Source organism: Phaseolus vulgaris, chromosome 11, assembly GCF_051622355.1.
Source record: "Phaseolus vulgaris cultivar YP4 chromosome 11, ASM5162235v1, whole genome shotgun sequence".
Classification (NCBI taxonomy): domain Eukaryota; kingdom Viridiplantae; phylum Streptophyta; class Magnoliopsida; order Fabales; family Fabaceae; genus Phaseolus; species Phaseolus vulgaris.
Genome location: NC_143508.1, coordinates 37545159 through 37568490, shown reverse-complemented (window position 1 = coordinate 37568490; position 23332 = coordinate 37545159). Strand labels below are relative to the sequence as shown.

Below are 23332 nucleotides of genomic sequence, written 5' to 3'. Positions count from 1 at the left end.
GGGAAGGAGGTCGGGAGGCTCGTGTAGTCGCCAGTTATTAAGTTGGCGTGCTCCGATCTCCAGCAGCACCAGAACCGGCGGTCACCAGGTTGAAGATGAAGTCGCCAGATGTAAACCCAGGCGACCAAGTGATTAGAGATCTCCGAAGCAAGCACATCGCCGAAGATGAAGGTGGTGCAGATTATGAAGGCGGCCGGCGAGACCACAGGGAAGGTGTGTACGAAGGCACCCTAGCTCGCCAATCCAGTAGAGATCGCACTCCAGGACAGCTATGCACTGAGTAGTATCATGCACAAGTAACTTAGCCAAAGGAGAGTCAGAAGTAGCGCCCAAGTCAAGGAGGCTCCAGATGATGGCACGTGTACAGCTGGATGCGAGCCACGTGTCCAGATGTGTAACTGCCAGGAGAGAGAAAGTGTCCAGGTATATAAGGGTTTCCCAACGAACTTCTGAGGTACGCACGTTCAGATTGTCTTCTTTACGCTTGCGAGTTCTAGAGAATACTGAGAGAGAACTGGTTCACGGTTCCTTGAGAGTTCTTGAGTGTTACTCTTAGTAATTGGTGGTTCAGTCACTGACTTGGGCGTTGGAGTGCGATCGGCCGCAGCGGCGCCACTCTGTTCTTTTGCAGGTTCTTGAGGTGGATCGCGGCGAAGGACGGAGATTGACGCGGCGCACACGTCGATCCAAGTTTGACGAGGCAAAGCTCCAGCGTTTTGGTCAACAGGCAGGATCATCAGGCGCCCACCGTGGGGCCGTGTAAAACCTGTTCCCATCCACAACGTGAGTTCTTGGAGGTTTTGCAGTTTTCTGTGTGGTTGTGCGCTGGTGCAACCATTGTTCGCTGCTCATCTAGGTTTTGTTCGGTAATTTCGCGTTTTCCACCGTTCGTTTGGGTTTTTGTTCGGTGAAGTGAAGTTTTCTGCTGTTTTCGCGAGTTTTGTTCGGTGAGATCTGAGTTCTTTGGCTCATTTGGTTTTTCTGTGGAAGAAGTGCTGGTTTTTGGTGGAGTCGCAGGTTTCTGTGGAGGTTTTCTGCGTTCTTGAGGTTTCTTTTGCAGTTTCACGAAGTTCTAACCGATTGATCGCTGAATCGATCGTCGCTGAAGAAGGTGTTGTTCGTTGCACTCTGTGATTTGCCAAGTTTTCATGAGAAAAATGAGAAGCAACCGTTCAAGTCCAGTTGCGCCCGTTGCTGCTGAAGGCGCCAGCGCCATGATTATGGCGCAGATGGTGGAAATCATGCGTTCGTTGCAGGCGAATGTGGAAGCCTCGCGTATAGAGCAGGCGAGAATGCATGAGGACCTGGTCGCCTCTCGGGCCAGGAATGATGAGCTTAGCAAAGTAACTGAAGAACTGCGTCAAGCTCTTCAGGAGCAGCGAGGGCGTCCAGTCGCTGAAGAGGTCGCGCCGTCAACGCCGCCTCGTGTTTTCCCTATGCCTTTCGCTCAGGCGATTACTGACACGCCTATCCCTGCGAGTGTGGTACCCGTGAAGGCTGTTTTTACCGGCGTGGAGGATCCTGAGGCTCATCTCACCACGTTCCATACGCAGATGATGCTGTCGGGAGGATCAGACGCCGTGTACTGCAAGATGTTTGTGAGCACACTCCAGGGAACAGCGCTGGAATGGTTTGTGAGCCTGCCTACAGGTCACATAACCAACTTCCAACAGTTTTCAAAGATCTTCGTCGAGCAGTACATCGTGAACAAGGCACCGCCCAGGGTGTCTTATGATTTGTTCGACATAAGGCAGTATCAGGGAGAGTCCCTCAGGGACTACCTGAATCGTTTTGGGGCGCAGATGGTCCAATCGCCGGCCAAGGATGAAGAAATGCTGGTCTACGCATTTAAGAAGGGCGTGCTGCCAGGACCATTCTGCGAGGCATTGATCAGGGCTCACCCTGCCACGTTTGCTGAGGTCAGGCGACTTGCGGTGGCCCACATCGCCGATGAAAGTGAAGTCGCCGAGAAGAGGGGGAGCGTGGCTCCCGCCAGGCCACGCGCCCAGACCAGGATCCAGCCACAGAGGGTGCTGGAGACAGCGGCGGCCAGGAGGGATCAGAGGACTCGCCATCCTTATGATCCAAGGAAGAACAAGGGCAGGGGCCAAGGGCGCCCGCAACCAGCACGCCGGGAGTACAATCGCCCGCCAAAGCACAAGTTTGTCATGGGATTGGCGGACCTGATCGCCATTCCCAATATATCAGCTAGTTTGAAAGCGCCCGAGAAGGTGGGCGACAAGGTGCTGGGACCAAAGCCAGACGCCTGGTGCGAGTTTCACCAGGGCTTTGGCCACACCGTGGATTCGTGCTTGGCTTTAGGATACCAGCTCGACGATCTGGTCAAGAGCGGGTTCCTAAACGACTATTTGCTGGACAGAAGGACGGGGGGCGCGTCGAGCTCCCAACCAGTAGGCGGTGAGGCTCAGCAGCACGAGATGCCCACACACGGGGAAATCCACACCATTGCAGGAGGTTTCTCGGGTGGTGGATGCACCGCATCACAGAGGAAGAGGTATGCGAGGTCCGTGATGACGGTGGATATGTTTGAAGACCACTCGCCGGATGTGGACATTACGTTCACCAAGCAAGATCTTCGGGACGTTGTGCCTCATGACAACGATCCCATAGTCATCTCGTTGATCACGGCAGGAAGAAAGGTCCACAGGGTTCTGGTGGACCAAGGAAGCTCGGCAGATGTGATGTTCTGGCCGACTTTCACGCAGCTGGAGCTACCCCTTGACCAGTTGAGGCCCTATGGAGGGTGTTTGTATGGTTTCGCTGGCGACCAGGTAGAGGTCAGGGGGTACATTGAGTTGAGGACTACGTTTACAGATGAGGCGGGTTCGAGAACAAAAAAAATCAAGTACCTTGTCGTGAACGCTCCTTCAGCATACAACATTCTGTTGGGAAGGCCCACGCTCAACAGAATAGGCGCTATACCGTCGACCCGGCACATGAAGGTGAAGTTGCCGTCTATGGAGGGGGTGGTGATCACCATCAAATCCGACCAGAAGGAAGCGAAGAAGTGCTATGAGAATAGCCTGAAAAACAAGAGGTCGGTAAGTTACGTAACAACCACCCCGCCTCCTGGTGTGAAGCCCAGATCGACGGTAATAGAAGAGACCGCCGGAAGAGACGTGGTGATGGTGGATGCTGAGCTGGGGGAGGGGAACGCCGGTCTGGAGGAAGAAGAGGCGAGGAATCGCCCTGAGGAAGCGAGGGAGTTGGGAATCGCCAGGGCGGTGATCGCCAGAGAAACCAGACCAAAACCCGTCGAGCAGTGGCTCGAGAGGGAGATCGGGGGAAAAATCTTCAAGCTGGGAAGATCACTGGAAGTTGAGCTCCAGGACCAGATCGCCAAGGTGATAGAGCGGCATCTGGATGCGTTTGCATGGTCCGCTTCGGACATGCCCGGGATCGATCCCAACTTCTTGTGCCATCATTTGGCGATGGACAGTCAGGTGAGACCAGTACGACAGAGGAGAAGGAAGTTCAATGAGGAGAGGAGGCAGGCGATCAGAGACGAAACACAGAAACTCCTCGCTGCAGGCCATATCCGGGAGGTGCAGTACCCTGATTGGCTGGCCAATGTCGTGCTGGTGAAGAAGAGCAACGGGAAATGGCGCATGTGCGTCGATTTCACCGATCTGAATAAGGCTTGCCCAAAGGACTCATATTCTTTACCAAGCATAGATGCCCTGGTGGATAGTGCTGCAGGGTGTAAGTTGTTGAGTTTCCTGGATGCCTTCTCGGGGTATAACCAGATCAAGATGCATCCCATGGATGAAGAGAAGACTGCTTTCATGACCGAGAGATCGTGCTATTGCTACAAGGTGATTCCGTTTGGGCTGAAGAACGCGGGGGCCACGTACCAGAGGTTGATGGATCGAGTACTTGCACCAATGCTGGGAAGGAATGTGCAAGCGTACGTAGATGACATGGTCGTGACCTCGCCAGAGAAAAGCAAGCACGTTGCAGACTTGGAGGAGTTGTTCACTACGATCGCCAAGTTTAGGTTGAAGCTGAATCCTGAAAAGTGCATCTTTGGCGTGGAGGCTGGAAAGTTCTTGGGTTTCCTCTTAACTGAGAGAGGAATAGAAGCCAACCCTGACAAGTGTGCCTCCATCTTGGCGATGAGGAGCCCCGCCACCGTGAAGGAAGTACAACAGCTTACAGGTCGGATGGCCGCCCTGTCTCGCTTCGTGTCAGCAAGCGGAGAGAAGGGCCATCCATATTTCCAGTGTTTAAGGCGGAATAACAAGTTTGCCTGGACGAAGGAGTGTGAGGAAGCCTTCGTCAAGCTGAAGGAGTATCTGGCGAGCCCGCCGGTCTTATGCAAACCGCTGGTGGGAACCCCCCTCAGGTTGTATTTTGCTGTAACTGAGAGGGCGGTGAGTGCGGTGCTCGCCCAGGACCAAGATCAGGCTCAAAAGCCTATTTATTTTGTGAGTAAGGTACTGCAGGGCCCCGAAACAAGATATCAGGCCCTAGAGAAGGCTGCACTGGCAGTAGTCTTTTCGGCGAGGAGGTTACGCCACTATTTCCATAGCTTCACGATACTGGTGATGACCGACTTGCCCATCCAGAAGGTCTTGAAGAAGCCTGATGTTGCTGGGAGGATGGTGAAGTGGGCAGTGGAGCTGTCGGAGTTTGATATTAAGTATGAGCCCCGAGGTCCGATTAAGGGACAGATCTTCGCAGATTTCGTGGTCGAGCTCTCATCTGAGGCGACACGAGTTGAAGGGGACGACTTTCGTTGGGTGCTTTCAGTGGATGGATCGTCGAACCAGCAGGGTAGCGATGCTGGAGTCATCTTGGAGGGACCCAACGGCGTGCTGATCGAACAATCTTTGAGGTTTGCCTTCAAGGCCAGCAACAATCAAGCAGAGTATGAGGCGCTGATCGCCGGAATCTTGCTGGCCAAAGAGATGGGAGCTAGGGTCCTGATAGCAAAGAGTGACTCGCTGCTAGTCACGGGGCAAGTAACAGGCGAGTTCCAGGCCAAAGATCCACAAATGGCGGCTTACCTGGAGTATGTGTAGGAATTGAAGAGTTCCTTTGCCTCCTTTGAAGTGGTGCATGTGCCCAGAGAGCAGAATGCCTGAGCTGACTTGCTGGCTAAGCTCGCCAGTTCAGGCAAGGGGGGTAGGCAAAGGACGGTGATTCAAGAAACTCTGAAGACGCCGAGAGCATTTGTGGCAGATCACCTGGTTCTTCAGATAAGCTAGTCGACGGAGAAAGCGGCGAGGAGTCACAGATCCCTGACTAAGAGACCTTGAGGTCGCCAAGAATAAGAGCATGTCAGGGAGAGAAGGTGAACATGACGCAGGTCTGCACGACCCATGAGCCGACACCTGGGTAACACAGTACAAGCGTTGTCTGGCGGATGGCCTTCTCCCGCTGGATCCGACAGAGGCTAGGAAGATAAAGAAGAATTCTAGCAAGTTCACAATGATTGATGGCGAGTTGTACAGGTTTGGGTTTACTCATCCACTCCTGGAATGTGTGCACGGGGAAAAATGTACAAGAATCATGGCAGAGCTCCATGAAGGGATATGCGGAAGCCACGTCGGGGGTCGAGCTCTGGCCGCAAGGACTCTCCGTGCAGGTTACTACTGGCCAACAATGAGAGAAGACTGCAAGAAGTATGCGCAGTGCTGTAAGCAATGCCAGCAGCACGCCGATTGGCACAAGGCGCCTCCCGAAGAGTTGAAGTCGATTTACAGCCCTTGGCCGTTTCATACTTGGGGAATCGACATCCTGGGACCATTCCCGCTGGCGATCAGGCAGATGAAGTACTTGGTGGTGGCGATTGAATATTTCACCAAGTGGATCGAAGCAGAACCGGTGGCCCAGATCACCGCACACAAGATCGAAGGTTTCGTGTGGAAGAACATTGTGTGCCGGTTTGGTGTGCCCAAGCGCCTGGTGTCGGACAGTGGGACTCAGTTTGCAAGTCACCTGTTGAAGAAGCTGTGCGAAGGGGTGGGAATTCAACAAGTGTTTGCATCCGTCGAGCACCCTCAGACGAATGGCCAAGTAGAGTCAGCCAATCGAGTGTTGCTAAGAGGTTTGAAGAGAAGGCTAGAGAAAGCCAAAGGAAGTTGGGCTGAGGAGGTACCCCGTATAGTCTGGGCGTACCACACCACCGAGCAGTCAGGAACCCATGAGACCCCGTTCAGCTTGGTCTATGGATGCGACGCAATGATTCCAGTAGAAATCCAAGAGAGCTCGCCGAGATTCCAGAACTTCGTGGAGGAAGACTCGAATGAGGAGAGAAGGTTGAACCTGGATCTACTGGATGAGGTCAGGGAAGAGGCGAGATTGAAAGCTGAGGCATTGAAGAGAAGGATTGAACGAAGATATAACTCGAAGGTGATGTCGAGACAGTTCAGAGAGGGCGACCTGGTGATGAGGAAAGCCCACCAGTACGAGATGGAGAATAGACGGGACCGTTCAGAATATCCGAGGCGCTTGGGAACGACGCCTACCGCTTAGAGACGTTGGAAGGAGGGGCGATTCCTCGCACTTGGAACGCCACGCACCTCAAGTTTTATTACAGTTAAGAGCTTTGTAAGTAAAGACAAACACGAAGTTATATTACAATGTCTCTGTTAAAACAGTTTGAAGGGGGCACTCTTTTTTCCCTAAGGAGGGTTTTTAATGAGGCCACCCAATAAAGAAGAGTTTTCGAAGCTTAAAGTTGTTTTAGATTGCATGCTTGTTGTTTTCCGAAAGTTTTGAAGAAAGACCTTGTCACTTATGTGTGATTTAAGGCAAGTTAAAGATATATTGCATGCTTTCTAAAAAGTTTCTAAGTCCTCATCGTCTTTCGGCGATCGGAGGCACCAGTTAAAGTTAAAGTCCTCATTGTCTTTCGGCGATCGGAGGCACCAGTTAAAAGACCTCAACACCCTCGCGCGTTCTGAGGCGAGACAAAGACCTCCTCGCCGTCGAGCGAGCGCAGGCGAGGAAGAGCGAAAAGTCCTTAGTGTTTCTGGGGGAGAGGAGATGTAACCCCTGGGGCAATGTAGAGGCACCAGTAAAAGTCCTCAGTGTTTCTGGGGGAGAGGAGACGTAACCTCTGGGGCAATGTAGAGGCACCAGCAAAAAGTCCTCAGTGTTTCTGGGGGAGAGAAGATGTAACCCCTGGGGCAATGTAGAGGCACGAGATAAAGACCTTCTCGCCGATGAGCGAGTTCAGGCGAGTTAAAAGACCTTCTCGCCGATGAGCGAGTTCAGGCGAGTTAAAGACCTGATCGCCGATGAGCGATTCAGGCAAGATAAAATCCTTCTCGTCTCGAACGAGTTCAGGTATGGTGTGAAGGGTGGAAGAAGTTTGGAGGGTGGCTAAGGTAGGTTCGAAGAGAACGCCTAGCCACCCGGTCTTTTGTTCTGAAGCTCAGGAAGGTAGAGAAGGATCCGAAAGGCGCCTCTACCCCCAGATAAAGGAACAATGGCCAAGTTGTGAAGGTAGGAGGAAGCTGATAAACGCCAAGAGTCTTTGGCGACCAGGAGAAATTCGAACAATGGCGAGAAAGTCAAGACCAGTTTTGATAAGGCAGATCAGATGAGCGGTGTCTTAAGCCGTTAGTTGAGTTGAAGTTTGTTATTTGAAGAGCGATTTCGCTCTAAGGTTCATTGCCTTGAGATTGCAAGTTGTTAAGAGTGTTTTTGTTCGAAGACCGGTGGTTCGAAGTAGTTAAGTATGCAATCGCGCTTACGAAATTGCTAAGTTAATTTCTTTGAAGAAAATTATACAAGAAGAGATAAAGCAGACAGAGAAGTTATAAGAAGAATACAAAGACTTTATAATGAAGTAAAACATCAGTTCAAGGTACATGTACAGAAAAATAGAAAGTTTATTACAAGCAGATCGGGTAAGGGAGAAAGCATAAAAATCGTGGATGGAGGGAAGCAATCAGTCTTCAGCAGGAACAACCTTCCCGTCCACCACCTCGTTGTTGAGAGACACCATGGTAAGATCCAAGTCGGGGTACAGGAAAGCGAACTATTCCCGGGCGGCCTCGAATCCAGCAGCAAGAATCTGGGCAGAGCTCAGCTCAAGTTCTTCGATTTGTTTCTTTAGCCCTTCGTTCTGCTGCTTCAGCTCTTCAGCTTGTTTCTTAAGTTCTTCAATGGTTTCCCGAGCTTGAAGAAGGTCTTCAGCAACCTTCTTGGATTCTGCCTGCACCTGGGCCAGTTCTACGGCGATCTTCCCGTTTTCTTCGGTGGCTTCAGCGAGATTGGCCACGGTGTCGTCTCTTTCTTTCTCCACCTTCCCCAAGAAGACCTCCCGATCGGCTGACCTTTTCTCGAGGTTCTTTACCTTGGCGGCGTCAGCTTTGATCAACGCCTCCAGGTCAGCCACTTTGACGCGATAAGGCACCAGCTTGCTCTCCAGCTCAATCTTCTCTTGAGCCAGAAGCTACACCTTATGGCGTAGATCGGTGGCCTCCTTGCGCGCCACCCGGAGCTCGATGCTCATGGCATCTTCTACTCGGGAGTGTTCGATCTCGGCGAGTGTTAGATTGCAGGATAACCTCTCCGCCTCAATCCTTATGGTGCTATTCTCAGTTCGGAGTGCGAAGAGGTCATCCTGGAGCTTCCTGGTGGAACTCTCCACAACTTTAGATATGATGGAGGGGAAATCCTCCGCCATCATCTTCAGTTTTGCTGAGAAGGGCTCCCACACCCTTTGGACCTCAAGAGAGAGGCTTGCTGGTGGAGGCACCGGGGGGGCTTGTTGTTGGTTCTCGCCGCCACCTTCCTGAGTTGGTTGATCAATGAGGGTTTCTTGGCGTGGTGGCGACGTCGGGGATTCAGTGATGAGGATTGGAGAGTTGTGAGCACCCTCATCCCCGACTGGTGCGGCGTTGGCGGTCGAGGCGTTTGAAGGAGGACCCCCTCCAGCTGATACATAGGGCGTGGAGGCGCTCGGGGGGTCCTCCATGAAGTTAGGCTCGGCGGCCTCAACCACAGGAGGTGCAGACGCCAGAGGAATCGCTTGGACTGGCGAGGCGGGAGCTGGTGGAGGAAGCAATGTGGGAGGCGGAGCAGGTGTGGATGGTGGTGTTGATGTTGGAAGAGGAAGGGGAGCAGATGGTGAAGAAGGCGCCACCCTCTTCCTCTTGGTAACGAGGCCATCTTCAGTCGCCTCGTCGTCTTCTTCTTCTTCCTCGTGAACCACTTGAGGGGTTTTCCTCTTTGGTTTCCTGAGGATAAGTTTCTTGCGCTGGTTGGCGGGCTTGGCCTTGGAGGAAGTTGGGCCTTTGGGTGGCGATCTGCCCTGTGCAGTGGCGATCTGCCCTGTGCAGCGGCGATCTCCACCACTGAGTTTGGCACGGTCTGGGAACCCGATGCCAACCCATGGGCTCGGGCGAGCGCCCTCAGTTCAGCGAGTTTCCCCTGGCCCAACATACGATCTGCATAATGCAAAGATACATGGGTTAGTTCAGAGAGGAAGATAAACGCATAAGACAGTGTGCAACAAAAGCAGATGAGTGATGCAGAAAGTAAAACCAAAGTCTTGTGCGCAACACACAAGACGCCCAGAAACAGTTAGCAGAGGTAATGTCAAGGAAATAACTTAGACGTTGAGGTGAGTTCTAACCTATGCGAACTTCGAGTTGATCTTCGAAAAACTCGAAGGAGATGAGTGTAGTGGTGAGGAAGGTGATATTGGCGTCTGCTACGCTTTTCCAGAAGAAGCACAGATCCTTGTCCAAAGCACCCATGCCGTCTTGACTCCTTGGCCTCCTGAAGCTGCCTTTGGACTCTTTATTCCTCTTGTTTACCCAATACAAGGGGAAACCGTCGAGCAGTGAGGCGTCCTTGTCATTTGGGCGCACCTGGACAAACTTGCCCTTCCAGTCTTTGTAAGATTGCTGGAAGATAGAGAGGATCGACCTCCCAGCAATCCCGTTCAAACTCACCCACAGACGATCTCCTGGGTGTTTGGCTTCGAAGAGGAAGAGAAAGACGTCCACTGACGCTGGCAAGCCCAGATGATCGCACATGATCTGGAACGCCCGCACGAACGCCCAGATGTTGGGATGGAGCTGGGCGGCGGCGATGTCGAGCTCGGTGAGTAGCTCTCTTTCAAAGCGAGTGAAGGGAAACCTAAGTTTCACCTTCTTGAACAGGGTGGTATATATGAAGCAGAACAACCCGCCGGTGTTCCCTTTGTCGTCGACGCACACTGGCAGGTCGGGGGGGCAAGGTAGCACCGTCATCTTGTCGTCATGCTCCTTGTGGAACGACTGGTGAGGCTCGTCCCCTTTCTTCAGTCGAAGAACTGCCCCAACAGAGTTTACTGAGGAGGTTTCCTTCAACAAAGTCGAGGTGGCCCATGGGTACAATTTTTTGAAGTCGAGAGAAGGGACGGAGGCTCCTCCGGCGACAGGTGGAGTAGCCTGAGCCAGGTTAGAGCGGGAGGGTGCAGGCCTCTCAGCCTAAGAAGAAGAAGCACCAGGTGCTCGCGGTGGGTTGTGTGCTTGAGATGAAGGGTTTCGTGACGAGGGAGGAGGATTTGGGGTGATCTTTGAGCGAGCCATCTGCAAAGGAAGAAGAAAAGAAAAGGTGATCAGGGTTCGCAGAGGCTGACTCGATCGTGGAAGAAGGGTGAAAAACGAACGAACGAGGGTTCGTTGTAACGAAGACGAAGCCCTAATTTACGAGGAAGGAGAAACAAAGAAAACAGCCCACAGCGTATGCACCAGACAGTTAATGGATGATGCGAATCGGTTAAAATGCAGGGAAAACCAGCAGAAGAAGTAAAGGAAGTACCTTTTTATGATCGGAAGAGTGATGAAGGAAGTTGTTGATTCACCAGGTTGAAGATGAAGTCGCCAGATGTAAACCCAGGCGACCAAGTGATTAGAGATCGCCGAAGCAAGCACATCGCCGAAGATGAAGGTGGTGCAGATTATGAAGGCGGCCGGCGAGACCACAGGGAAGGTGTGTACGAAGGCACCCTAGCTTGCCAATCCAGTAGAGATCGCACTCCAGGACAGCTATGCACTGAGTAGTATCATGCACAAGTAACTTAGCCAAAGGAGAGTCAGAAGTAGTGCCCAAGTCAAGGAGGCTCCAGATGATGGCACGTGTACAGCTGGATGCGAGCCACGTGTCCAGATGTGTAACTGCCAGGAGAGAGAAAGTGTCCAGGTATATAAGGGTTTCCCAACGAACTTCTGAGGTACGCACGTTCAGATTGTCTTCTTTACGCTTGCGAGTTCTAGAGAATACTGAGAGAGAACTGGTTCACGGTTCCTTGAGAGTTCTTGAGTGTTACTCTTAGTAATTGGTGGTTCAGTCACTGACTTGGGCGTTGGAGTGTGATCGGCCGCAGCGGCGCCGCTCTGTTCTTTTGCAGGTTCTTGAGGTGGATCGCGGCGAAGGACGGAGATTGACGCGGCGCACACGTCGATCCAAGTTTGACGAGGCAAAGCTCCAGCGTTTTGGTCAACAGGCAGGATCAGTTGCCAAGGAGTGTTGTGTGCTCTTGAGGTGGTCAAGATCAATACTCTTGGTGTATGTTTTTCCAAAGGGAGTGTGTTTCTTGAAGGGTTCAAGGTCACTACTTTGGTGGTTTGTGTGTTGTAATCTGGTTTGATTACTTAGTGGATTACCCAGTGGTTTTCTGGGGACTGGATGTAGCTCTTGGCTTAAGATTGAACCAGTATAAACTGTTGGTGTATCTCTATCTTACCCTCAAACTCGTTTAAATTTTGTTTTAAGTTTTACTGGTATAAACAACCGATTGTTTCGCAGAAACAACCGATTGTTCTCTGTTGCTTTGTTGTTTTATTGCTTTTGTTCTTGGCTAAGATTTCTATTCTGGATTCATACAAAGAATTTTGTTAAATTTGAAAAAGATTTCAAAAACCTCTCTTAAACAATTCACCCCCCCCCCCCTTCTCGTTTAAGGCCATATATTCTAACACTTATGAGTTGCTGAATGGAAGAAAGCCAAACGTGAGCCACCTAAAAGTCAGTCACACTGTTGTAGATTCTTGCGCAAATCCTCATTGGTCTTGCGCAATTCCTCATTGGTTGCCCAGGAAGCCTCTATCTTTGCCATCATCTGATCCTGCAGAAGCACTTGCTCAGCTCGGGCTTCTTCTTGTAGACTCTCTTGCTCGACTTTAGCTTCTTGCTGAATCCATTCCTAGTTCTGCCTGTTCTGCTCATTGGCTTCCTGAGAGCCCTCATAGTCTCCATGAGTTGTTGTAGGGGGGGGGCATCACTTCCCTCAGATCCCAGTGGTGCTTGCCTAGGGTTCCTTATCATTTTGGAAGGCTTTAAACACGAATGTGGATGGGATCAGATTTTATCGGGCCCGCGATGGGCACCAAATGTTCTCGCCAGTTGACTCTGGTGAAAAGCTCCACTTCTGATCTGTCTCCTCTGGAATCTATTTTGTGTCTTCTTGTTGCACTGGAACGTGGCTCCGTTGAAATAGAGGGAGCTCTACCTATTGATCATACTCCGACGATCAAGTTAGTGAGAGCATACAAAACAAGAGAAGATTTAATTTCAGTGTAGTATTCAAAAATAGCGTACCTTGACCGGGGGACTCAAGCCCCTTTTGTAATTACTCTTGTAACAACTTTCTCACACGAGAATTTTATCTTTACTGAAAGCATAAAATAACAACAAAAAAACCACCTTCTAGTACTACTACGGTTTGAGATATCTTGGGTGGCAAGACACAAACCCTAATCCTAACTTGTCATAAAAGTTAGGGTTAGGTAGCTTGCATGGCACACTACTCCTCTCTTCTTCTCTAATAAATAGGGCACTCTTCTTTTATTTTTCGACTTCATTTGAGTAATGAAACCGTTGCAGATCTCACATCGACTAGACATAAAGACATTTCATAGTATATAAGTGGGTACAAACCTCACCTTATACACTACAAAAAAATTATTTTTAACAGGGGTTATATTTGGCGTTAGCGGCGGTTTTAACCCCCGTTAAGTGCGTTACCCGTGGTTTGCGCTTTTCCCCTGGAAGATCCACGTCGCTATTTCGGCGGTTTTGAAAACCCCACAATTCTCGGCGGTTTTGAAAACCCCGCTATTCCCGGCGGTTTTTGAAAACCTCTGCTATTTCCAGCAATTTTGAAAAGCCCTCCTATTACTGACGGTTTTGAAACCCCCACTACTTCTAAGAGGTGCATATATAAAAAAGTCGGTTACAAATAATAAAAATGTCAAACCAAAATAACCCAATAATTTTGTCAAACCCTATGTTCTTCTTCTATCATCTAACACTAATTCATTAATCTTATTCTTTAAATTACTTACTAATTCATTATTTCATTCATCTTATTCAATTTGAATTCATTATTTCATTCATCTTATTCATTAAAATCCATTTATTAATAATAAACAATACCTTGGTAAAACCAACTTTGGTGTGGCCCTGTAAATCCAAATCAATACGACTAAAAATTCAAGCCTTTTTTAAGTTAGCTTATAGTTTTATGTGAAGTGGTATAATAGTGTTGCAGCAGGTCAATGATATATATATATATTATCGTTACAACTCAACGTGATCTTATTTTTCTTTTCTGGAACACCTTTTGTACATCTTTTTAAACATTATAAAAAAAGAAATGTTATAGTAAGATCATTGGGAATAATATATAAAAATTAATACCCATTTATGATTTCTTAATTTGAGAGGTAATATTTAAATACAAATTCAGAAGAAATTAAATTCTAAATTAATATAAAACATGTTTTGTAAAATAAAATAAAAAAACTGATAGTAAGATGTTAAATAACAATAACCTATAAATACAATTCTTTAGTTGAATTCGATCTATTATAAAATAGTAAGGCTAAAATCACTTGCTCGTACTTGGAGGCAGCGAATAATAACAAGGTTTACACCTGCAAGCATATCTCTCTAGCAAATTCTTCATCGGTTCTCCATGCAGACTTATCTTCTGCTCAAAATTTATAAGAATGTGGTCATCATATGGGAGTCATTTACAAAAATACGTGACATTTTCAGGTTTCTTTGTCAGCACAGTAAAAATACCTTTAATCACCTGAGGCACGGGAAACTTGAGGAACCTTTCTCCATCAGTTCGGAGAAGTTCTTTGAGCAGCTCTGCAGGGATTTTATCCCTAACATTCTTAAGTATACCTTCAGACACCTTGATCCCACCTACGTAGAGTTTAAACACATCTTTAAAGCTATCTATTAAACTCATCAGGGCTGCTGTCGAATAGAGATTCCAACTCAGGTTTGATAACCTGAAGTATGGACTTCAGTGCGTTAACAAGAAAGTCTGACAATTTCAAGTGATCAGACCTTTCATCCCTTGGAACGTAGATGTCCAAGCTCATGGCCAAGTTCAATCTACTCTTAATCTTGGCATCTGGTAAACAACAACACCACATCAGAAATTTAAAACTAAAACTGAAAAGGCCAAAAATCATTGTTAGCTAAATTGGACTTCAATGAATACCAAAGCAACACATGAAAAGCTTAACCTGATTCTGTAGGTGGTTTACAGAATAAATTGATAACCTGATTATCTTGGTAAACTAAAAAATAAATTGATAATGTTTAGAAGATTTGTTTAGAAAGGATGGATGAAAATTTATTTATATACAAAACCTTTGATTACCTCTATTTGGAGCCAATTCTGAGTCGGTATGTTTTGCCTGGGATCACAGTTTGTATAAAGGGAGAACATTTTGATATGTCACAAACATCAGTGCTCAAGCTTGGAGATTTGGAGCAGTTGAATCTTCCTTTTCCATGAATCAGAAGTGATTGGGGAAAACAAATATATACAAAGAGTAAGAATAAAACCAACAGTTACACATTGAAGAAAGGAAATAGAAAAGATGGTAGATTTTGCATTGAACAATTAATTTACCTGAGGCTCTCCCACCCATTGAAAGGCAATTGAAGATAGTTCAGCAGCTTGTTCATAAGTGCTCTTGTGGTACCAATCGTTCAGAATAATGCTTGTCAAAGTCATAGGTAAAGGGTTCAGGGTCACGGGGTGCCACACGAATTAGTCCATATAGCCCCGCTTCCCTTTGCATTCCATAGTGAGCATGGTAAAGATATATACCAGGCTGTAACATAAAAGATTCAAGCAAATAAGACACTAAGAGCTGTTTTGGTGTTAAGTATGAAAGAATTGAACAGCAAACGGCAAACAGAAGATAAGGAATTAATATGATTATTCATGTGGGTAGAATATTAGAACTTACCTTGTCTACAACAAACTGATAAATAAATGTGCCGCCAAGCAATATATGAAAAGTCTAAATTAATCATTTAAATCTTTTTTTATTTAAGCTTATATTTTGAAAATATATTTTGGGTAGAAGATGAAGCCAAACTTGTCTAATCTCATGCCAGTGAATGGAAAGGTTTTCCGTCATCAAAGTGTTGTTAAGTTGAACAACAACCGTGTCACCCTCCTGAGCCTGGATGGTGGGTCCTGGAGTTATTCCATTGATTGTGATAACAAGCTTCTTAAAGCAATCAGGGGACCTATACTCATTCTTCACCTCCCATTTGTAATGTCTATTTCTGGCCTCTGCATTGTGGAAATTCCCAAAAATAAGGAAGAAACAGAGAATGAGCAATGTTGGAATAGCCCTTGAGCTGAACGGAAGCTCAACCATGCCTAGCAAGTAAAATAGGCGTAAGAAAGAGAGAAAGCTAATTGAGATATAGTTGAGAGATGTTAAAAACTGGGATGGTCTTTATATAATGGATGAACTGAAATAGATTGTTATTATATAATATATTTTATTGTTGGTTCCACCTTTTAAACTAAGTTTGTGTCATGAAATGTAAGTTTGTGTCATTATTGCCATACACTTATTGCATATATGATTCAATTAAATGAATATGGCAATAATGAATGGGAAGAGGATAGACCACTAAACTAACAGAAGAAGCCATCTATGATGAATGAGGAAAACCTGATATCCTGTTTAATGAGTTATTCCAAATCTTAAAGATCTGACCCAAGAACATGAGTATACAAAATTATCAAATAGTTTCCTCAACAACAGAAACTAAAACACTTTTTGCGACAATTTTTTTATCTAGAAGAATGAGTGCTGCAAGGATTGAATACTTTATCATGTAAGCTCAATAAGAAGATAAGAAACCTTCATTTTTTTAATAGTAAAAGACCTTATACTACAGAGATTGCAGCTTTCTTCGTATAGGAGACAAAAAAATGATAACATGTGTAACAGTGTCATTACAGATCAGGGCACCAAGTGTTTTTGGAAACACTTCAATCACCAGCAGATACTAGATACAAAAAATATTTGTGATTCCTTCAAATCTGGTAGCATCATCAACACTTACACAATACTAGATTCCAAGTGTCTCTCTACTATAGATTTCATCTTTTTCTCTTTTTCATAATAATATCATATCTAAGAAAAAACACTAAACTAACTATGTACAACATGATTGGTGTGAGCACCATTCAATTTAGATTTATTTCAAATATAAACAGAATAAAGATAGCTCTTTCATTTTTATTTTTTTTTAATACGTGGATCTTAAGAAATCTCACAATTACCTTAACAACTGTAGCATGCTCAACATAATAACCAAGTTTAGTTACTTATTTAACTATAAATAAGTTTTATCTTTTAATATTTATATTTTAAACTAATGTACTGTAGTTTTTATGCATACCCTCGCGAGACACATTATAAGGTATAGCTATAGTACTGGGAATAATGATAATAGACTAATAATATATTTTGAAGTTCTGCGTTCCCACAGTGAGTAATAAAGGGCAGAGCCAAGGAAAGAGAAGATGAACAGTAACAATGAGAGAGAAACTAAAGCTTTTATTATTAACGTAATGTTTAACGTTTTTCATGCATGGAGTTGCATGCATTGAGTCATATATATATATACACGTGGAGAACGAAAGGAGAGAAGACTCACCCCAACAGTTTTGTGAGAGAGGGCCCAGCCCAACAGTAAAATAACAGGGAACATCAAAACGCCTCCTCAAGCTGGTGGGTGAATGTTTAACACACCAAGCTTGGAAAGGAATTTGTAAAAGATCTCTTTGTTAAGAGATTTGGTAAGAAGATCAGCAGGTTGGTTTTCTGTGCGAATAGGCAATAGGTGGAAAAGACCTTGACGCAGCTTCTCCCTCACTACATGGCAGTCTATTTCTATATGCTTCGTTCTTTCATGGAAGCTGTTATTTTGTGCTATATGCCTTGCTGATTGACTGTCACAAAATAGGCTGGCAACTCCATCAGAAGTAATGCGTAGATCTTCAAGCAAGAAACTTAGCCATTGAATCTCGCAACTAGTAGCTGCAAGAGCTCGATACTCTGCTTCAGATGAAGAACGAGATATGGTGCTTTGCTTTTTGGTTCTCCATGATATCAAAGATTCACCAAGGAAAATGCAGAAGCCAGTGGTAGAGCGTCGTGTTGTAACGCATGATGCCCAATCTGAGTCGCTGAATGCCTTGATCTGCCAGCTTGTGTCTCTGGGATAAAAAAGACCTTGAGCTGGAGAGGCTTTTATGTAGCGAAGAATTCTTTGTGCTGCTTGATGGTGTGCTTTCGTGGGTGCCTCAACAAATTGACTAAGGAATTGCACAGAAAAACTAATGTCAGGCCTTGTATTTACCAAGTAAAGCAGTCTTCCAATGATTCTTCTGTACATGGAGACTTCATGCACCGCTGCATCTTTGTCGAACAGAGTTTCATTCTTTTGCACCATAGGTGTGGCTGCTGGTTTAGCATTCAGCATCCCTGCATCTGCCAAAATCTCAAGAGCATACTTGCGTTGACAAATATGAATGCCTTTCACAGTCCTAGCGATCTCTAGACCTAAAAAGAACTTCAAATGACCTAAGTCTTTTATTTTAAATGCTGTATTTAAGGAATCTTTTACTGCATTAATGTCATCAGCATTGTTTCCAGTAATGAGAATATCGTCTACGTATACAAGAAGTGCAATGAAGGAATCCTCAATGTTTCTCACAAAAAGTGAGTTGTCAGCTTTGGAGTGCGTAAAATTAATGGAATGAAGGAAGGAGGTAAGCTTATCATACCAGCGTTTGCTTGCTTGCTTTAGACCATAGATGGACTTCATCAAACGACATACCTGATGGGCCTTCTTGGAGGCAATGCCTGGTGGCAATTCCATGTAGACTTCCTCTTCTAGGTCACCATGCAAAAAAGCATTGTTAACATCGAGCTGTTCAAGGTACCAATTCATGGTGGATGCCACTGCTAGGATGGTGCGAATCGTTGTGAGTCTTGCCACAGGTGAGTATGTCTCCATGTAATCAATCCCTTCACGCTGTGTGTAGCCCTTTGCTACAAGTCTTGCCTTGTATCTCTCTATGTCTCCATTAGCTTTCCGCTTAATTTTGAAAACCCACTTGCACCCGATGGCTGTTTTGTTTGGTGGGAGCTCCACTATCTTCCAAGTTTCATTCTCTTCAAGAGCTTTTATTTCTGCTTTCATGGCTTCCCTCCATTCAGGATATTGCTTGGCTTCCTCATAGTTTTGAGGTTCATTTTGGCATGAAATTGACAGAGCATATTTTAGATGACTTTTTGCTAATCCTTTATAAGATATGACAGAGCTAAGGGGATACAGTACCTTGCTTTTCTGTGTCACATTGCTGCATGGTGATGCCATTATGCTGTGATGATAGTCCTCCAAATAAGTTGGTGGTTTCTTGATTCTCATGGATCGTCTAGGCTCTTCTTGTTCAGTGTTCTCTTCGGTCACAGCAGGCTTAGGAGGTGCAACATCATATATAGCAGAATCAATGTCTTCGAGTGCGGTATCATTACCATTTTCATTTTTCGAATTACAAAAATAAGTCTCATAGAATATCACATTCCTTGATGTGAAGATCTCTCTAGAGTGAATGTCTATTACCACATAACCCTTGGTACCATGTTTGAAACCAAGAAAAATGCACTTGCGTGCCCTGGGGTCCAGCTTGTGTCTATTTTGCTCAAGTGTAGAAGCAAAGCAGAGACACCCAAACACCTTAACGTTGGAAAGGTCAGGCAAGCTTCCATACAACAGTTTATATGGGCATTCGTTTTTAATAACAGGAGAAGGTAAGCGATTTATAAGGTGCACAGAGTGTAAAACAGCATAAGACCAGAAAGGATTTGGCAAGTTGGACTGATACAAAATGCAGCGAGCAATATTGAGAATGTGTTGATGTTTTCTCTCAACAGTAGAATTCTGTTCAGGTGTTTCATTACAAGATGTTTGGTGTATTATGCCATGTTTATCATAGAAATCTTTCCAACAAAACTCTTTTCCATTATCAGTTCTAATAGCTTTTATATCTTTATTAAATTGGTTTTTGATGTGAGCAATGAAATGTTGCATGTAGTCTCTAGTTTCACTTTTACTTTTCATAAGATGAATCCATGTATATCTACTATGATCGTCAACAATGGTTAAAAAATATCTGTGACCATGCAAAGAATTAACATTTAAAGGTCCCCATATATCCATGTGAATTAAATCAAAAACGTGTTCGCTACTGGTTTTGTTCAAGGGGAAGGGTAGTTTGTGTTGCTTAGCAAGATGACAAGGGGTGCATACATCTATATCAGCAAAGTGTATATCAGTGTATTGCTTAGCAAGTTTTTCTAATACCCTCTTTGATGGGTGACCCATTCTACAATGCCATATATTGAGATCTTTAGCAGCTTCAAAACTTCTTTGTTGTCGTAAGAAGCATATCAGGTTTTCTTTCTCATTCGTGTGCAGATGATACAACCCATTCACAATGTTAGCTTGACCAATCATCTTCGAAGTAGACCTCTCCTGTATCTGGCAAACATTGTCAGTGAAAATAAGCTTACACCTCAAAGAAGTTATCAGCCTTTGCACAGAGAGGATATTTAAAGTGAAAGCGGGTATATATAATACATTATGGAGAGTAATGTTATGAGTCAAAATGATAGTCCCAGCGTGAGTAGCAATAACATCATGGTTATTAGGTAGTTTAACATTCACAGGCTTTATCTTGTAATAGTTTACAAAGGAAGAAATAGAACATGTTACATGATCCGTGGCCCCAGTGTCAAGTATCCAGAAACTTTTACCTTCCTTACCCATGTTGCTTGCTTTTGAAAAATCTCCAATGCTGTTATTCACCACTTTCTGTTTTCCTTTGCAGTCTTGAATCATATTCACAAGTTGTCGTAATTGCTCAGAGTCAAGATCCTTTAGAACTTGATCACTGTAAGCATCATTATGTGTATTCTTTCCTTTCTCTGTTTCACTACTCACCTCACTTTCCATGGCATTCGCAGCATGACCCATTCTCTGTTTGATCCAAGGAGGGAACCCATGCTTTGAGTAGCACTCGTCGGCCGTGTGATTCATTTTATTGCAAAAAGAGCATTGTTTTCCATAATTCTTTCCTCTTCCTCTTCCTCTTCCATAATTGCGCCATGTAGGGTTAGTACCGTTGTTCTTTCCATTCATCTTTTGACCATATTGGTTGGCATTGTTGATGAGAATTTTTGTATCCACTACTGCACTTTCGTTTAGATGTCTCTCCTGTTGCAGAACCAGAGAGAAGACACGGTTGACCCCTGGAAGGGGATCCATTAATAAGACTTGCGTTTTTACAGTGTTGTAGCTCTCTCCCAATCCCTTCAAAAAGCACATGATTCTCTCTGATTCTCTGTATTCTGCCATGGTTTTAATCACATTGCACGTACATTTCGATTTGCAGGTGCAGGTAGGTAGAGGATGCAGAGAATCCAGCTCTTCCCATAACGTTTTAGAATCAGTGTAGTACTCATTGATGCTTCTTTCACCCTGTTTGATAGAATTGATTTCTTGTAGAAGGTCAGAAATGCGAAAATGACTCCCTTTTGAGAATCTTTCTTCAAGATCGTTCCATAGATCTTTTGCATTATCAATGTACACAGTGCTTTGTGCAATCTGTGTGCTAAGGCTTCGTGTAATCCAGGAAACTACTGTAACGTTGCATCTCTCCCATGCTTCGTATTTGGCATCATTACGTGAGGGTTCAAGAATCTCACCATTGACAAATTTGTATTTGTTTTTCGACAGCAACGCACGTTTCATTGCTCTGCTCCATGAATGATAGTTTGTTCCATCAAGATGTGGCGTGACCAGCACCATGCCTGGGTTTTCTCCAGGATGGAGATAATATGGACTAGCGGGGTTTTGTAGATCATTCTTGAATGAATCTTGTATACTGGCAGCCATTGTCGGAAAAACAAAGCAAGAAGCAAAAGGAAAAAAAACGAAGAACGAAGAGAGCAAGATAAGATAGCAGAGTTTAAGAGACAACCAGTTTGCAGCGGAGAGCAGAGCGGGTTAGACCCGCTCTGATACCATTTTGAAGTTCTGCGTTCCCACAGTGAGTAATAAAGGGCAGAGCCAAGGAAAGAGAAGATGAACAGTAACAATGAGAGAGAAACTAAAGCTTTTATTATTAACGTAATGTTTCACGTTTTTCATGCATGGAGTTGCATGCATTGAGTCATATATATATACACGTGGAGAACGAAAGGAGAGAGGACTCAGCCCAACAGTTTTGTGAGAGAGGGCCCAGCCCAACAGTAAAATAACAGGGAACATAAAAAATGTAAGCACTAACCAAATAATTCAAACATTAATAACGAACTCCCAATCTATAAATCAGCGAGATCATGAGATAATTATTGGAGTTGTAGAATTATCTGTAGGAGACACCAAAAGGCAAATCACTTGCAGTCACAACAGAAACACATGAAAAAAAAGTCAAACACTAAAGAATAAAGAAGATGTGGAAATCACATTTAAGGAAGAACCTAAGAACAACTACATAAATAGATTAAGAGGTTTCTAAACCTGCAACAGGCATGCTAATCCTAGGAGCGGTAACTACAATCCTTGGTTGCGTGCCCCTGGCCGTAACGTAAGTAAAACAAGTAGCTTTTGTTCTCTAAAAAATTGTAAGAATAATTGGTTATACTGTTACTTGGTATACCTATTGCAAAGAAGCAATAACAGATCAACAATCAAGACAGAGACAAGCAATCACATTTTAAAAAAAATCTATATTTGTTAAGGAGTTGCTTACTTTGTCATTAGTAACATCCTAGTTAAGAAAAACGTCAAAGCAGGACTCAAGGTCTGTAAAATCTACCTTTAACATGACAATAACAAACAATTAGATCTTTGAACAATAAGTAAGAACAAGAATAGCAAACTAAAATAAAATTCAATAATTAGTCATAAATAATTCAACCTTTAAACTGATATAATTAGTGTTTCAATCCAACATAAACTGAAATCCAATAACACAAAAGGGAGAAACAAAATCCTACATGCATGATTTCAAATAACACGTCCCTTTCTCTTTCTTCTTAGTAATTTTAGAAAATGATAATTCCTAATATGTATAGCTGCACAATTTGCCATCGACCTATTCTACATAAAGAAGAGCAAAAACTAAAGAATAAAATTTAGAAAAGTAAAGAATAGCGAGACGAGAGAAGAATTGATGATAGTAAGACATGGTTCCAAATTCGTGGAATGCACCATCGGAAGGAAAACCCACGCACCGCCGGAAGGAAAACGCTCGTAGACAAAGAAGTACATTTGAAGGAAAACGCTCGTAGGCAAAGAAGTACATTTGAAGGAAAACTCACGCATCGCCGAAAGGAAAAGCCACCACTAAACGCACTAGTGAAAGAAAAACGCTCATAGACAAAGAAGTAGGGTGCGAGAAATGGGGAAAGAAACCAATTTGTGAGAAATCAAATAGGGTACAAGAAGACATAAATCTTTTTGTGCCGAAAATTTTGAGAGATGAAAATGGGAAGAGTTTTGAATTCTAAACAGAGACTTTTTTTAGGGCAACATGAAAAAAAACTTTTTTGTTAAAAGGAATGTATTTGCCTCTCTGTATTGAAAATACCGAAAGTAAAAAATAAGAAAAAAAATCATAATACACTTATCGGGGGTTTAGAAAACTCCCGCTAAGGACGGTCTTATCAGAGGTTATCATAACCTCCGGTAATAAACCTCCATTAAAATTAAATTTTGTTGTAGTGATAAGCCAATTTTATAAGATTGAGTTAGGTTTAAAGTTCACTACTTAATATGGTATCGAAGTCATTTAGAGTCTATCATAGCGAGGGTTTGTTGGGCTTATCAGGCCACCTGCTATCGGATTGCTATCAAACCACCCATAATATATAGTCCCACTTAAGAGTTGACAGGTCTCAGTGTGAGGGAGTTGTATTTGAGATCTCACATCGACTAGAGATAAGAA

General features: G+C 44.7%; 1 protein-coding gene across 7 annotated transcripts; it reads right to left on the bottom strand.

Annotated features, from left to right (window-relative positions):
- Positions 1 to 13715: 13715 nt before the first annotated feature.
- LOC137828019 (L-ascorbate oxidase-like) lies at positions 13716 to 22973 on the bottom strand. 7 transcript variants are annotated; one of them, XR_016517655.1, is made up of 7 exons: positions 22136 to 22973; positions 15252 to 15583; positions 14909 to 15113; positions 14654 to 14780; positions 14335 to 14401; positions 14059 to 14187; positions 13716 to 13963 (listed from the first exon to the last, which is right to left on the bottom strand). XR_016517655.1 is itself a non-coding variant. In XM_068634431.2 (7 exons), exons 1-3 carry the CDS (start codon positions 21684 to 21686, stop codon positions 14961 to 14963), a joined length of 390 nt encoding a protein of 129 aa, XP_068490532.1. In that variant the 5' UTR covers positions 21687 to 21746; the 3' UTR covers positions 13716 to 13963; positions 14059 to 14187; positions 14335 to 14401; positions 14654 to 14780; positions 14909 to 14960. The 7 variants fall into 7 exon arrangements, 3 of the variants coding, with proteins under 3 accessions (XP_068490532.1, XP_068490521.1, XP_068490528.1); XR_016517656.1 differs by having other exon boundaries at positions 14654 to 14776; positions 22136 to 22920; XM_068634431.2 differs by lacking the exon at positions 22136 to 22973 and adding an exon at positions 21671 to 21746 and having other exon boundaries at positions 15453 to 15673.
- Between the last annotated feature and the right edge of the window lie 359 nt (positions 22974 to 23332).